This window comes from Phyllostomus hastatus, unplaced genomic scaffold (genome assembly GCF_019186645.2).
Source record: "Phyllostomus hastatus isolate PE091 unplaced genomic scaffold, TTU_PhHast_1.1 phas_contig_34, whole genome shotgun sequence".
In the NCBI taxonomy this organism is placed as follows: Eukaryota; Metazoa; Chordata; class Mammalia; order Chiroptera; family Phyllostomidae; genus Phyllostomus; species Phyllostomus hastatus.
In genome coordinates, this window is record NW_025333857.1 from 32351338 (window position 1) to 32365035 (window position 13698).

At 36.4% G+C, this 13698-nt stretch overlaps 1 protein-coding gene across 1 annotated transcript in view; it reads left to right on the forward strand.

Annotated features, from left to right (window-relative positions):
* The window catches only part of GDA (guanine deaminase), an 86782-nt gene that overhangs the window by 39881 nt on the left and 33203 nt on the right, over positions 1-13698 (forward strand). Inside the window, exon 2 of the mRNA XM_045840688.1 lies at positions 9352-9440. Coding sequence (XP_045696644.1) covers positions 9352-9440 — 89 coding nt within the window. The remainder of the gene's footprint in view (positions 1-9351; positions 9441-13698) is intronic.

A 13698-nucleotide genomic window follows, 5' to 3' on the forward strand; every position in this document is an offset into this window, starting at 1 on the left:
CCAAGAAATATTTTATAAAGGAAAAGGAAGAGGGGGGCTGTTTTATTAATTTATTTTAAAGACAGTTTTAAAAAATGTATAATATAGCTTTAATAGTCCCCAGCTTGGAGACCAATTGTGGTTTAAATTCTAGATTTACCACCTACCAGCTGTGTAATCTTGGGCAAGGCACTTAACATCTCTGTGACTCAATTTTCTCATCTTTAAAATGGGGCTAGTAGTATAGGACATACCTCATAAGATTCTCGTGAGTTTTAAATGAGTTAATACATGTAAAATGTGTAGGACAGTGTCTTGAAAAGATAAGTACATTTAAGTATTTTTATTATTATCAATCATTTTGGAACACACTGCCTTATTTTTCCAATAAAAAGTTACTGAATACCAACGGATCATTAGTGATGTCTTCAACAGAGATTGGAAAAATTACTAAAGTTACTGTTTTATTTATCAAAAATATGTTTTCTATAGCAAAGTGGGACTTGTAAAGCAGCCAGAATTTGTACTTTTCCAAGAGTATTTTATCTGTCCCTGAAGTTAAAAAAAAATTTTTAAAGTTATTACAAATTGAAAAACAATCATAAATTAAAATAACGCTGCCTAGAAACACTAATGTAAGCCACAAATGATACAATTTCAATTTGCATGGGTCTTATTAGGAGCCTTCCTCAGAGGTTGGCAAACTGTGGCCCACAGGTCAGATCCACCCACTGTCTGATTTTATATGGCCAGTGAAGTAAGTATGATTTTTACACTTTTACATGGTTGAAAAAAAGAATATTTCTTAACAAAAGAAAATTATGCAAATTGTAAATTGTTTTCTCTAAATAAAGTTTTATTGGAACATAGCTGCACTCAGTTGTGTATGTTGTCTATGGCTGCTTTTGCTTTACCATGATGGAGTTGAGGAGTATCACAGAGACAATACAGTCTGCAAAGCCTAAAAAATTTACTGTCTGGCCCTTTGTGGAAAGTTTGCTGACCCTTGGTGTATATTGCTAGAGTCGTAGAGATGTGGAAGAATCCCTGGGGGGATGGGTTAATTCTGGCAGATACTCCTGGCTTGCCCTGTGACCTTGGGCAATTTACATTACCTGGTCTGTTTCCTCACCTGTGAAATGAGAATCTGGGACCTAAAGATCTAAGTCTCTCATGTTTTCCTTTGTTGCCTTTATAATATGAATTTGCTAGATTCTACCTTTATAGCCTGACTTTTTTTTAAAGGCAATCTCACGTCTTCTTTCTTTTCCATTAATCTGTTTCAGGTGAATTGAGCTAATGTGGTAATTTTCATCTTTGTCCAAAAGCTTCAGAAATCTTGAGACCTCCATTTTTAAAACCTGATTTTGTCTCCCATTGCAGTAACTAAGAGTCAATTTTGTGTAATGGGTTGCAACACGAGTGTATACATGTTACCTTGTTTTGTTGGATGGCTGAGCTATTTAACAATGGCCCGAAGAGTGGTTTACTCTGTTCCATGGCAACAAGCCTCTTGTCCAAATTTGCCATCTGGTGTTTGAAGCCTCTATCTTGCAGAGATTTTTTTTTTCCTTTAGCTGTTAGTCATTACTCATCTCTTTTGGCTTTGGTATTCTTGACATTCTCATCATTCGCTCATCCTAAATATTCCCAGTTTCAAGTAAGAGAGCACTTGGAGTCATTTGCTTAACAGAAGGGATTCAGTTTCCTCATCTGGAAAATAAGAGGGTTAGATGAAAAGGTTCCTACCAGCTGGCACCATTATGACTGTACGATTTTATGAAATTTGTGTTTTAGTGACTGCTGTATGTGCTTGACAGACCACCTAGACTGTGGCCTGTGAGGAAGCCTGTGGGCCATAATAGGCACTCTTTCTAGTGAATGGTTGAATAACTGAATGAACGGCCACATAAACCCAGGTAACTTCAGGTTAAAAGACCCATTGCCCCATAAAGAAAACATCAATGATGTTTTCTTTATTTTGTATCTTTGCCATATTTGTTTTCCAAAATATTTTTAGAAATTTCTTAAAAATAAATCTCAAGGTTGTACCATGACCTACAAAGCTATCTAGCACTCTTTCTTCTATTTCTTGTATTTTATCCCACTCAACTCCCTGATGTTTTAAAACATGCCAAGCATCTAATTTAAATATGCATATTGGGGACTTTGTAGTGATTATTCTCTCTGGAATACTTTTCTCAAAATACCCTAGTGGTTCACTCCCTCCCTTCACACAAACTTGTGCTCAAAATTATTTTTCAGAAAGACCACACCCCACTTTTTATTTCATCTATTTACCTTGCTTTATTTTTTATCATAGTACTCATTTTATATGTAATATATCTTATATTCATCTATTACTTTATTGTTCCTACTTCCTGGAATATTGCTTCTCACACAAGGGGCACTTGGGCAGTAATTGTTGAGTTAATACATGAATAAAAGCAAGAAAAAAGTCGATGAAATACTTGATTTGTGAATTGAAGTTTTCCCTAATTCAGTGCCCTGCTGTTATAAAGTACACTCACATCTATAACACATCTTGTGGCTTTTGGCCTTTGTGCCTCTGCTTCTATCATTATTTACCTCTTCCATCCCTCTCTCTTTAGTCCTGGGTACCCATCAAATGTCAAATCCTATCCATCACTGTTGAAGTTCTGCCCTTCTTTGAAACCTTCACCGACCATGCCTGCTGTCTGTACATCAGAACTGAGGGGCCTATTGCACTGTCACCATTCCTTCCTCATCTGGTTCATTGTCTATCTGTGTGTCTTAGCTACCCAACTTTAGGCTCTATGAGTGGAGATTATGTATTTATATATTTTTTATGTTACATTTTTATATACATTTAAAATGGAATTGACTTTAAAGTTTAATCTAAAATAAAACATTTACCTGGCTGGCGTAGCTCAGTGGATTGAGCACGGGCTGCGAACCAAAGTGTTGCAGGTTCGATTCCCAGTCAGGGCACATGCCTGGGTTGCAGGCCATGACCCCCAGCAACCGCACATTGATGTTTCTCTCTCTCTATCTCCCTCCCTTCCCTCACTAAAAATAAATGAATAAAATCTTAAAAAAAAAGTAGGAGTTATAATGATAGCATCTTCACATTTAAAAAATAAAATAAAATAAAACTATTATTAACAATTTTGAATCTAAAATTGTAAAAGTGTACAGATGAAAGCAAAAATTACCCCCAAACCCATTATAAAGAGATATTATCCACTGTCAACATTTAGACCCAACACACCATATTTTTATAAAACATATGATCATACCACTCATGTTATTTAACAAGCTTCATTTTAAAAAACATCTTAAGATTGTATTGAGGATAATTTTCCATTCAATGCATATACGTCCTCACTGTCACTTTAACTCCTGCAGTGTTTACTTGTATTTAACCAATCCCTCAGTGACTGATTTGAAATTATTTTCAATTTTTCAGTATTGTATATGTATAGTGTACATTTTTGGGGTCACTGGGGGCAGAGATTTGAAGAGAGAGTGGGTTTAAAATCATCAAAGTAAAAGGCTAGAATACAAGTTGACTAGAGAAATGCTTCACACGTTTTTTGCTAATGTGCCCCTAAAAGACTTTTGAAAAGCTTTATGTGCTTTCATATTTTAAAAGCTGATGTACATAATTTTTATTAAATTCAAATATCTATAAAGTTCATAATTTCTGGCAAATTGTAGATATACACATGCTAAAATTGAACTCTGACATTACATTTTTAAAAATATTTTTTAGCCCTGGCTGGTGTAGCTCAGTGGATTGAGTGTGGGTTGCGAACCAAAGTGTCCCAGGTTCGATTCCCAGTCAGGGCACATGCCTGGGTTGCAGGCCATGGCCTCCAGCAACCACACATTGATGTTTTTCTCTCTCTTTCTCCCTCCCTTCCCTCTCTAAAAATAAATAAATAAAATCTTTAAAAAAAGAAAAAATATTTTTTATTATTAAGTTACAGATTATGTACAATATTACATTAGTTTCAGGTGTACAAGTCAGTGATTAGATGTATAGTATATATAACGTACAAAGTGATAAACTTGATAAGGGTAGTACCCATTGATACCATACTTAGTTGTCACAATAGTATTGACTATATTCTCTATGTTGTATTGTACTTTACATCCCCATGACTATTCTGCAATTACCAGCTTGTACTTTTTAATCCCTTCACCTTTTTCACTCATTCTCCCAATCTTCCTTCCATCTGGCAGCTGTCAAAATGTTCTCTGTATCTGTGAGTCTGTTTCTAGCCTATTTGCTTGTTTATTTTGCTTTTCTTCAGATTCCACATTTGAGTGAAATCATATGACATTTGTCTTTCTCTGTATGACTTTTCTCACTCAGCACAATACCTTCTAGGTCCATCCATGTTATTCTAGGTGGCAAAAGTTCATTCTTTTTTTAATGGCTGAGTCATACTTCATTGCATATATGTACTATTTCTTTATTCATCTGTTGATGGGAACTCTGACATTATTGTGACATTATTTTAAAAATATATTTAATGGAGTGAAAATGTAATGATTTTGTATCTACCTTAAACTATTCTAAAAATCATGAGCTTACCTGTCTTTAATGATCTAAAATGCTATATAGTACTTTTCTTTTCTTGAATTACTAGTTATATTCTACTTTCCTTACAGAGTAATGCTAATAACATCTAGTTTTATTGATCAACCAGTGCAATTAAACTGTGTGCATACATTTAAATATTTAAAATTTCCTGGGTCCATAAGGAAATTTAAAAATATATATTCACATTTAACATATTGAAAGATAATTTGTTAAATGTGAAATTAAAAATCTGTTTTATTTTTCTCCAACTATATAAATATATCCATATATGAGTGTTACTTGGTAGAATGAATGGAATACAAGCACCATTATTTTTTCTTATTTTTTATTTTTATAGAAGTAAATGCTGAGAATTATTTTCACATAAATCAAAGATGAGGGTGGGAGGAGTTTCTTATAGCAATATCTCTCTATTCTTTGAACTCCTTCTGAGTTATTTGAATAAAAACTATATATTAATCTATCATCAAAATATTTTTAATAATCTCTCAGTGAATAAGCAATTAGGTCTCCTATAAGTTTTCTTGAAAGTAAAGACTACAGTGCTAGAGAAATATCTTTGGATGTCAGGCACAGGCATTGGTAGGAGCACATTTGAGCCTAATGCTTGGTTATTCCTGTTGCGCGTGGGTCACCGGCCAGCAGTGACCACGGAACGCTGTGGATGGCTCGACGATAAACACGCGAGAAATAACGACACATGCACAGAGACAGACTAGTTTCTGTGGGGAAGTAGGGACGAAATGGCCACCCCCCTAGTGGGGAGCGCGCTGATTTACCGTCCATACCTGCTTTTATTGGGCTCATTTTGCATAATAATTCAGGTAAAGTACAGTACTCATTTGGGGAAGTAAGGAACTATAGAAAACAAAGAACTCTGCCCGTCTATTGAGTTGGGGGTCAAAGAGCTGTAAGGCTGAGGAACAAACTAGCTTCCTCCTAAGACCCTTCTCATTCAACTGAGAGCATTCCAAACAAAGAAGGTTTCACAGTAATTTACATGTTCTTTCTTAGGCCTGATCACCCTGGGAAATCCGCACTTCCCAGTACCGAGCTGTACTACCCTGTCATTGTTTCAGGCTTAGGTGAAGCACGGGAACTAAGGCCACCGAGAGATAAGGAGATTTTCTTCCGGATGGACGCTGAGAACTCAGACTTTGTCAAAGCCGAGGAGTGAGGGTCCATCACCCCTTTTTGCTGCAGCCCCCCAAGTCCTTCTTTTGGGGGGCCTCCCAAAGTGATCGTGCCTGGCTTGGGTTGTTCCCCCCATGGGGAATCTTACCCGTCTTTGGCTAACTGACCAAGCTTTTTGGGGTTCAGCAGCAGAAGCAGCATTCCTGCCAGGGAGATAAGCTTTTATCTCCTTGCCGGCTTACAGTTCCAAGGGCGTTCCCTTAGCCTTAGCTTAGGCGGGGGTTTCAGCTTCTGATACCAGTCAGGGCGGTTCCCAACATATTCCATCTATAATGTACCCCCCAGAGAAGGAGACAGTTGCTTTTAGTTAGGGTTGAACTTTTATTAGATGTATGTTGACTACAAGTCATAAGCAGTATGAAGTAATACATGGTAGAATTCAAACTGTACAAGGGAAATGGTGAGAGAAGACTGCTAATGGATTGAGAAAAAGTGGAGGGGAGAACATAAAGGGAGGGCTTTTTCAGGTGGAAGATTGGTTGGAGTTGAAATGGCAAACAAGTAAAAGAAGAAATTGTGATCAGATGTGTGAATTGGGAGTTTTGGAGGTGGGACAGTTATAATGTGAAGTTCATGGAAATAGTAGGCCATGGTGTCAAAAGGGTTGTCCATGTTGATATTATAAGGAAGAAAGGGCTTAAAGAAAGGGTGTGAGGCAGGCGTCAACAGGTTTGAGCAATGAAAGAAAGGTTGGTACAGGAGAACAACAAAAAGAATCAAAAGATGCTCTTGAAAGCTGAAGGAGCCTTCTTTATTTACAAGGAGCTACGGGATAAATGGTTTGGAAATGGCCATGGTGGCTACATAATGCACCAAACTCATTGCCTGAGCCTGGTGTGTGAATACCTGCCATTTGAGAAGCAGTGGGGAAGCCATGTCCTCAGCATAGAGCCCCAGCTATTAGGAGGGAGAAACTCAGAACTTACATTGAAGGCAGAGGGGAAGGGCAGAAATAGAAGGTCACAGTGAAGGGTTTTGGTAAGTGGAGAGTAGTGGGAGCTCAGTCAGGGACAAGAAGGATGGAGCTTTAATGAAAATAATGATACAGATCAAGATCCTTGGTGTTTACATGAGGAGCAGGTGAATTCTAGCTTGAATGTCCGCTGAAGGTAACAGGAAAGACAGTGGGTGGGTTTATTCTAGTGGTCTTTAAGGAGTTGGGCTCTTGCCTAACTAATAAAAATCTGCTGTAAATTGATAAAAGGTATGTCTTGTTTGGTTAGAATAATTGAGGCTTACATGTTGCAGACATTCTAAATTACTATTTTAATTACTTTTGCTTTTTTATCATTGGGATTATTTCTGCATCTATTTTATTAAATAACAGATGACATTGGCTTATAATTTTTGCTCTCTGTTTGCATGTATGTGTTTATGAATGTGTTGTGTATACTTTATCAGGTTTCGTATGAGGATTATGCTGATTTTGTAAAAATGGAGAGGTGTGTACTCTTTTCCATGCCCTGGGGCTCTTTACCCTGCACAGATATTATCCGTTCTTTGTAAGCTGGAAAGAAATTAGCTGAGAAATTCTCTAAATGTGTGCTGTTCAATGTAGTATGTTAAGCACTTGAGATGTGGCAAGACTATGAATTAAAGTTTTAATTTTTGTAATTTCTTGTTTTTTATTTTAAATTTAATTTTCCACTTAAGAATTGATAGTCATCTCAGTTTTGGAAATCTTTTAAGTGCTTTTGGATCAATCTGGGTATGTGAATCTACTTTTTGTAAATTATATAAAATCTAAGTATAAGATAAAATATATTTTTAAAGACTTTATTTATTTATTTTTTAGAGAGGGAAGGGAGGGAGAAAGAGAGACAGAGAGAAACATCAATGTGTGGTTGCTGGGGGTCATGGCCTGCAACCCAGGCATGTACACTGACTGGGAGATAAAATATTTTTGATGAAAATTTAGTTACCCAGTTGAAATATACTTTAAATGCAAATGCAAAACACACCCAGGAATTTAAAGACTAAATAACCCCAGCAAAATAAAATTAATAACTTTATGTTGATTCTTGTCGGCATGCTAATCTTTTATCATGGCCACCTATGCTGTTAAATAAAACATTTTAAAATTAATTTTACCTGTTTTGTCTCAAACATTTAGTGTGGCTATTAGAAAAGTTAAAGTTACATGTGCATTTGTGACGGACGTAATATTTCTAATAGGCAGCATGGTTCTGAACCATATGATTTCCTAAAGAGTTAGTAAAACTTCTCAGTTTCTTCTAGAGTTAGTTCATTCAGTTTTCCTACCTCTCTGGAATATAGTTAGATCATTTATATTTCTCTCAAAGTCATTTATTTCAAATGTATTTTCAAATGTGGAAATATCATGTTTTACAAATATTTTATTATTAATTGTTTTAATAGTAAATCAGTTCTGAGATATAGTAATAAATTGTTTTGTGGGTTTTGATTAATTTTGTGTCTGCTTTGATATTTATTTATTTGAATATATTTTTTGAATCATCAAATTACTTTTCCTTATTTGTAGAAATTACGTCTTCATTTTCTCTTCTAAAAATATTCTAATTTTTTAGAAAGGGTAGCTTTAATGAATAAGAAAGTTAACATTTATTTTATTTTAGTTCTACAAATTATTTTTTGCAGTATATTGCCTTCTGATTAATTAGATACATTTTATCTACAGTTTTTTTCAGCATTTCATGTTCCATGAAATGATTTTTCTCACAGTATTGCATTTTTAAAAAATGAAACAAGGCATTTTTTCCTTGCCCTGTCTTGCTTTGCAAGCCATTTTTATAGAGAAAGCAATCACACTATACTTAAATTATCAGCATCAGGTATAATGTATCTAGCATTTAACACATTCCAAGGGTGTGCTAACTTCTTTACTGAAATGATCGCAAGGCCTCACAATAGCCTTGTAAAGTGTGTACTGGTGTTACCCCCTGTTTGCAGAGGGGAAACCAGACCAAGAGAGATTAAGAGACCATCGAGGTTTCCAACCTTCGGCCCATGGGTTTCAGACCTCACAAATCTAATAGAAGCAATCGCTATGTTCATGTCTGTGACGTAGTACTAGAAGAATACTGCAGACGACTACTATCAGAACATCAACCTAGTACATGCTAAAACTCAATTGTCAGGCAACTATGAGCAATTATTAGTGTTAATAAATTACCCCATCAGGCACTACTGCAGTACTCTGAACTTGAGTTTCCCATAATAGCCTAACAAAAATCTCTTAGTCCTCTGCAGTGAGGTATACTTTCTATAAACAACTGTTTTCTTTAATCCTTGTCAGGGGTGGGGAAGAAATAAATGTCAGTTAACCATTTTAAACACCCTGTATCTTCAAATCAGAATTTTTGAAGTCTTATTTATACCTACAGAATGCCAGAAAAGGAGAAATAACATGCAGTTTACTTTGCTGGGCAGCCAAAGGCAAGCAACTGCCTTTTGCCTCTAAACTCAATCCCACTTGGTATCAAATACTTTTTAAAATTAACTCAGCTACAGTATCTCTTTTAAAAAGATTTATGTATTTAGTAGCAATGAGTGACTATGTATGGTTCATTAATTTGTGATTCTTTCCTTTCTTTATTTTAAAGATAGTGTTTTTAGAAGAAGCATCTCAACAAGAAAAGCTGGCCAAAGAATGGTCCTTCAAGCCATGTGATATCAGAGAACTGAGCCGCCAGTAAGTCATCACCAACTTCTCCCCCTTTGTGGATGCCATTAACTCGTCTCAAATGATAAGAAAGATGCCTCGAGAGACAGAGAGGCTTTTTAAATTCTTTAAGGTGTGAGGTGTGAAGGAGGAGACAGATAAAGAGGGGAAGCTGAAGGACACGATAAAAGTTTTGAGTACTAGAGGCTGCCGTTGTTTGTGTAATCCTTCAGCAAATATTTGTTGAGCTTAGTATGTACACAGACTAGGATCTGGGGGTGAAAATCGTTTACTAAGTCTTTGCCTTCGCAGAGTTGACAGCCCCTGGGGAACACAGAGTGTGAACAAGTGCACGGATACGTAAGCATGATAGTGATGGGTGGTATACCTTCTGTAGAGGAAATAAAGCAAGGTAGAGGTAATTGTTGGGAGGGTAGGAGGGCACTTTGGGGAGCAATTGCTCTGATGGCATGGTTAGTTGGTAAGACCTATTTCTGAAAGTGCATTTGAGCTGTGATTTTATGTTCCAAGTGCTTTTAGTAGTTTTTTAATAATTTGTTCAAAATCTGTTTCTTGTGGTTGACTCACCAGATCCTGCTAGAAACAATTCTGCCTCGTACACTGTGATGTAAGTCTGTCCTGAATATTAACCTCACCTGTGAACAGGTGTTTTCTGTTATTTCATTCTCTAGATCACTGCTTCAATCCTCAGTTTTATCCAACCTGCTGTTGATTTCTTCTAGTGGGTTCATTTCAGATTTTGTTCCACTTCTTGGAATACACTCAAAGACACTATTGTGGAAGAATATTTATACTCCTATGTTCATTGCAGTACTATTTGTGATATCCAAGATTTGGAAGCAGCCCAAGTGCCGATCAATAGATGAGTGGCTAAAAAAGCCCTGGTACATTTATTTACACAATGGAATACGCAGATGTTAAAAAGAAGGACATCTTACCTTTGGTGACAGAGTGGATGGGTCAGGAGAGTATTATGCTAAGTGAAATAAGCCAGTCAAAGAAAGGCAAATACCATATGATTTCACTTATACATGGAATCTAATTAACAAAATAAACACAGAAACACACTGATAGATACAGAGAACAGATACGCAGCTATCAGCGGAGAGGGTGATTAGGGGGCTAGGCAAAATAGGTGAAGGAATTAAGCAAAAAAGTAAAAATAAAACAAGCTCATAGTATAGTGATTACCAGAGGGAAAGCAGGGTGGAGAGAGGTAGAAGAGGCTAAACAGGAGACGAATGGTGATAGGAAATTAAGCTTTAGGTGGTGAACACACAATACAATATTCAGGTGATGTATTATAAAACTGTACACTTAAAACCACAATAAATTCAATTAAAAAAACAAGCGGCCCAAATAAACCTTGTTGTGTCCAACTGCTAAAGAGGGGAAAAAGGAGAGGAATGTTCAAGTTTTAGTTCTGTTCTTCCCTCTACAGAAACCTCTGGCCCCACCAGCTTCTAGGGTTACCTACACCGAGGAGACTCATATCTGAATCCTATCTTTAGCTCTTCTGTGACCTCTTACCTCACATTTCCAATTGCTTTTAAAAAACTTGAGGGTCGTACTTTGACTCAAGGCTTAATATGACATCACCGTTCCCTCAAATGGGATTTTCTTCTAAATTCTTTGACTTTATGTCATATGTTCAGCCTCACATGCTCAAAACTTACTCTCTTTGACTCATTTCTCTCCTTTGCTTCTTAATTAAAGATGAAGTTCTTTCTCTCATATTCATTTCCTTTTTTTCTGTCACCATAATCTCTATTCAGAAATCTCATGTTTTAGAGATTGAAAGAGTCTTTTCACACATGCCTGCCACCATCAGATCTTCTAAACCAGATGTTTAATATGTGACAGTTCTACCAAGAAAATAAAAAATAGAGAAATGCACATCCTCATGATTTCCTTACTCTTGGCTATAGAATAACAAATATAGGTTGATTCACTAAGTTGAGTATTCAAGACCCTTTCTAAAAAAAGTTTTCTATTGTTATTATTTAGAAAACATTTAATATAGTAAAATGCATAGGTCTTAGGTATAATTTAATAAAGCTTTATAAATATATACCTATGTAACCAACATGCCAATCAAGATTCCTCTCATCCCAGAAAATTGCCTTGTGCCCCTCTGGTCACACTCCAGCCCCCATAGACAACCCCGTCTGGTCTCTGTCACATAGATTACTTCTGCCTGTTTTTGAATATCATGTAAATGGGATAACTCAATATGTGCTCTTTTGTGTCTGGACTTTTCCACCTATCATAATGTTTCTGAGATGCACTCACACTGTTATATATAGCAGTAAGTAGTTCATTCTTTTTCACCACTGAATAATATTCCATTGTATTAATATACCAAAGTTTATCCATTTTCCTGTGGTATTTAGATTGTTTCCAATTTGAAGCTGCTATGAACATTCTTTTTTTACTATTTCATTTGGGTAAATTACTAGGCATGAAATTGCTCACTTAAACCCTTTATACTTTGACCACTATACGTATCCCTTTTTTTATACCTCCTGTCTCTCTCTCTCTCTCTCTTTCTCCCTCTCTCTCTCACACACACACACACACACATACACACAAGCCCTTACTCACCCCTAATCTCCTAACTAGGTTATAATCTCTTTGAGGACAACAAGATGCCTTCTTTCTCTAAAAACTCCACAAAGCTTAGTAGAGATTTTAAAACATATTAGAAAATTGGGAAATAATATTTAATTGAACAATTCAAGTATTTGAGGAAGTCACACTTCCATTCCATTTTATGGTGGTAGAGACACAAGGATTGAAGAGGTCAGTGACTAACACCTACAGGGAATTCATATTTCACCCTCCCTCTCTGCATGCCCCCTCAGCACTGCCTTTTTGCCTTGCTCACATGTTGTCACTACTCTTCATTTTGAAATTGAACGAACAGTTCTGACACATGGAGAGTAATGGCCAAGGGTCCTGAGTCACTGACAACTGCCATGGTTTGAATCTAGTTGACTAGCTGAATAATTACTTTTTTCAAGCTAGTTAAATTTCCTGAGCTGCAGTTTACTCTTATGTAAATGAAGATAACAATATTACTTCATAGATTTGTTGTATTACATCATCATCACAACTAATATTTTTTGAGTGTTTTCCATCCTCTAAGTACTGTTTTTACACATGCTAACTCATTCCTCACAACAGCCCTGTTCATGGCACTCCTATCTCCACTTTACATAGGGGACACTGATCCACAGTGAGATTGAATTACATGTTGAATATCCCACTGCTGGTTTATGGTTGGGCATGAATTCAAAATCAGGCAGCCTGAGTCAAGAATGTATATACTAAACCCCTGTACTAAAAAAATAAGATGGTGCATATAGAATGCTGTGCCCAGTGTCCAGTACATGTACATCTTCAGTAAACATTACCTGTTGTCACCATCGTCATTATCATTATTGTTTCCAGTTATCATTTAAAAAAAATAAAGCATTTATAGATACCCATGTCTTTATTTGTTTTCTACTGAGGTGGTATACATTTGAATTGGTAGTATAAGGAATTTTTTGTTAGGTCAAGTTTTGAGTTCAAATGCTTTATATATATAAAAAATATAGTATTTATTTGGGGTGATGGTGGTACATAGTATCTTTTAACAAATATCTGTTACGATGACATTAAACACAATAAATACTGATGAACAGAAATAGTTTTTTTTTTAAAGATTTTATTTATTTATTTTTAGAGAGGGAAGGGAGGGAGATAGAAAGAGAGAGAAATATGAATGCGCGGTTGCTGGGGGTCATAGCCTGCAACCCAGGCATGTGCCCTGACTGGGAATCGAACCTGCAACACTTTGGATTGCAGCCCATGCTCAATCCACTGAGCTCCGTCAGCCAGGGCAAGAAATAGTTTTTTTAAAAAAGCTTTAAATATCTCTTAGCACTGGGCTACCTCAGTTCTGTGGGTAGTGCCTCTGAAAACTCTTAGAAACATCTTTCCAGGGTTTTTTGTTAGAAGAGTTCATAGAAAAGTAAAAATTGATTGGTGGATCAGGGTAATAGCAGGCGTGATCAGAAGCCTCACCTAGCATTGCAATAGTATCTTCACGTCTCCTCTTCAGTTATCCTTAGTGGCTTGTGTCTAATTCCTCAGCATGACTCTAGAAGATTTGAAGACCACCTCTCTCATCATTTTTTCCCTGCCTTACAACCCTAACTTGTGAGAGCAAAGTCATAGAATGAAAGCACCGCTTCACTCCTTTCTTGTGCTCTGACTGCTC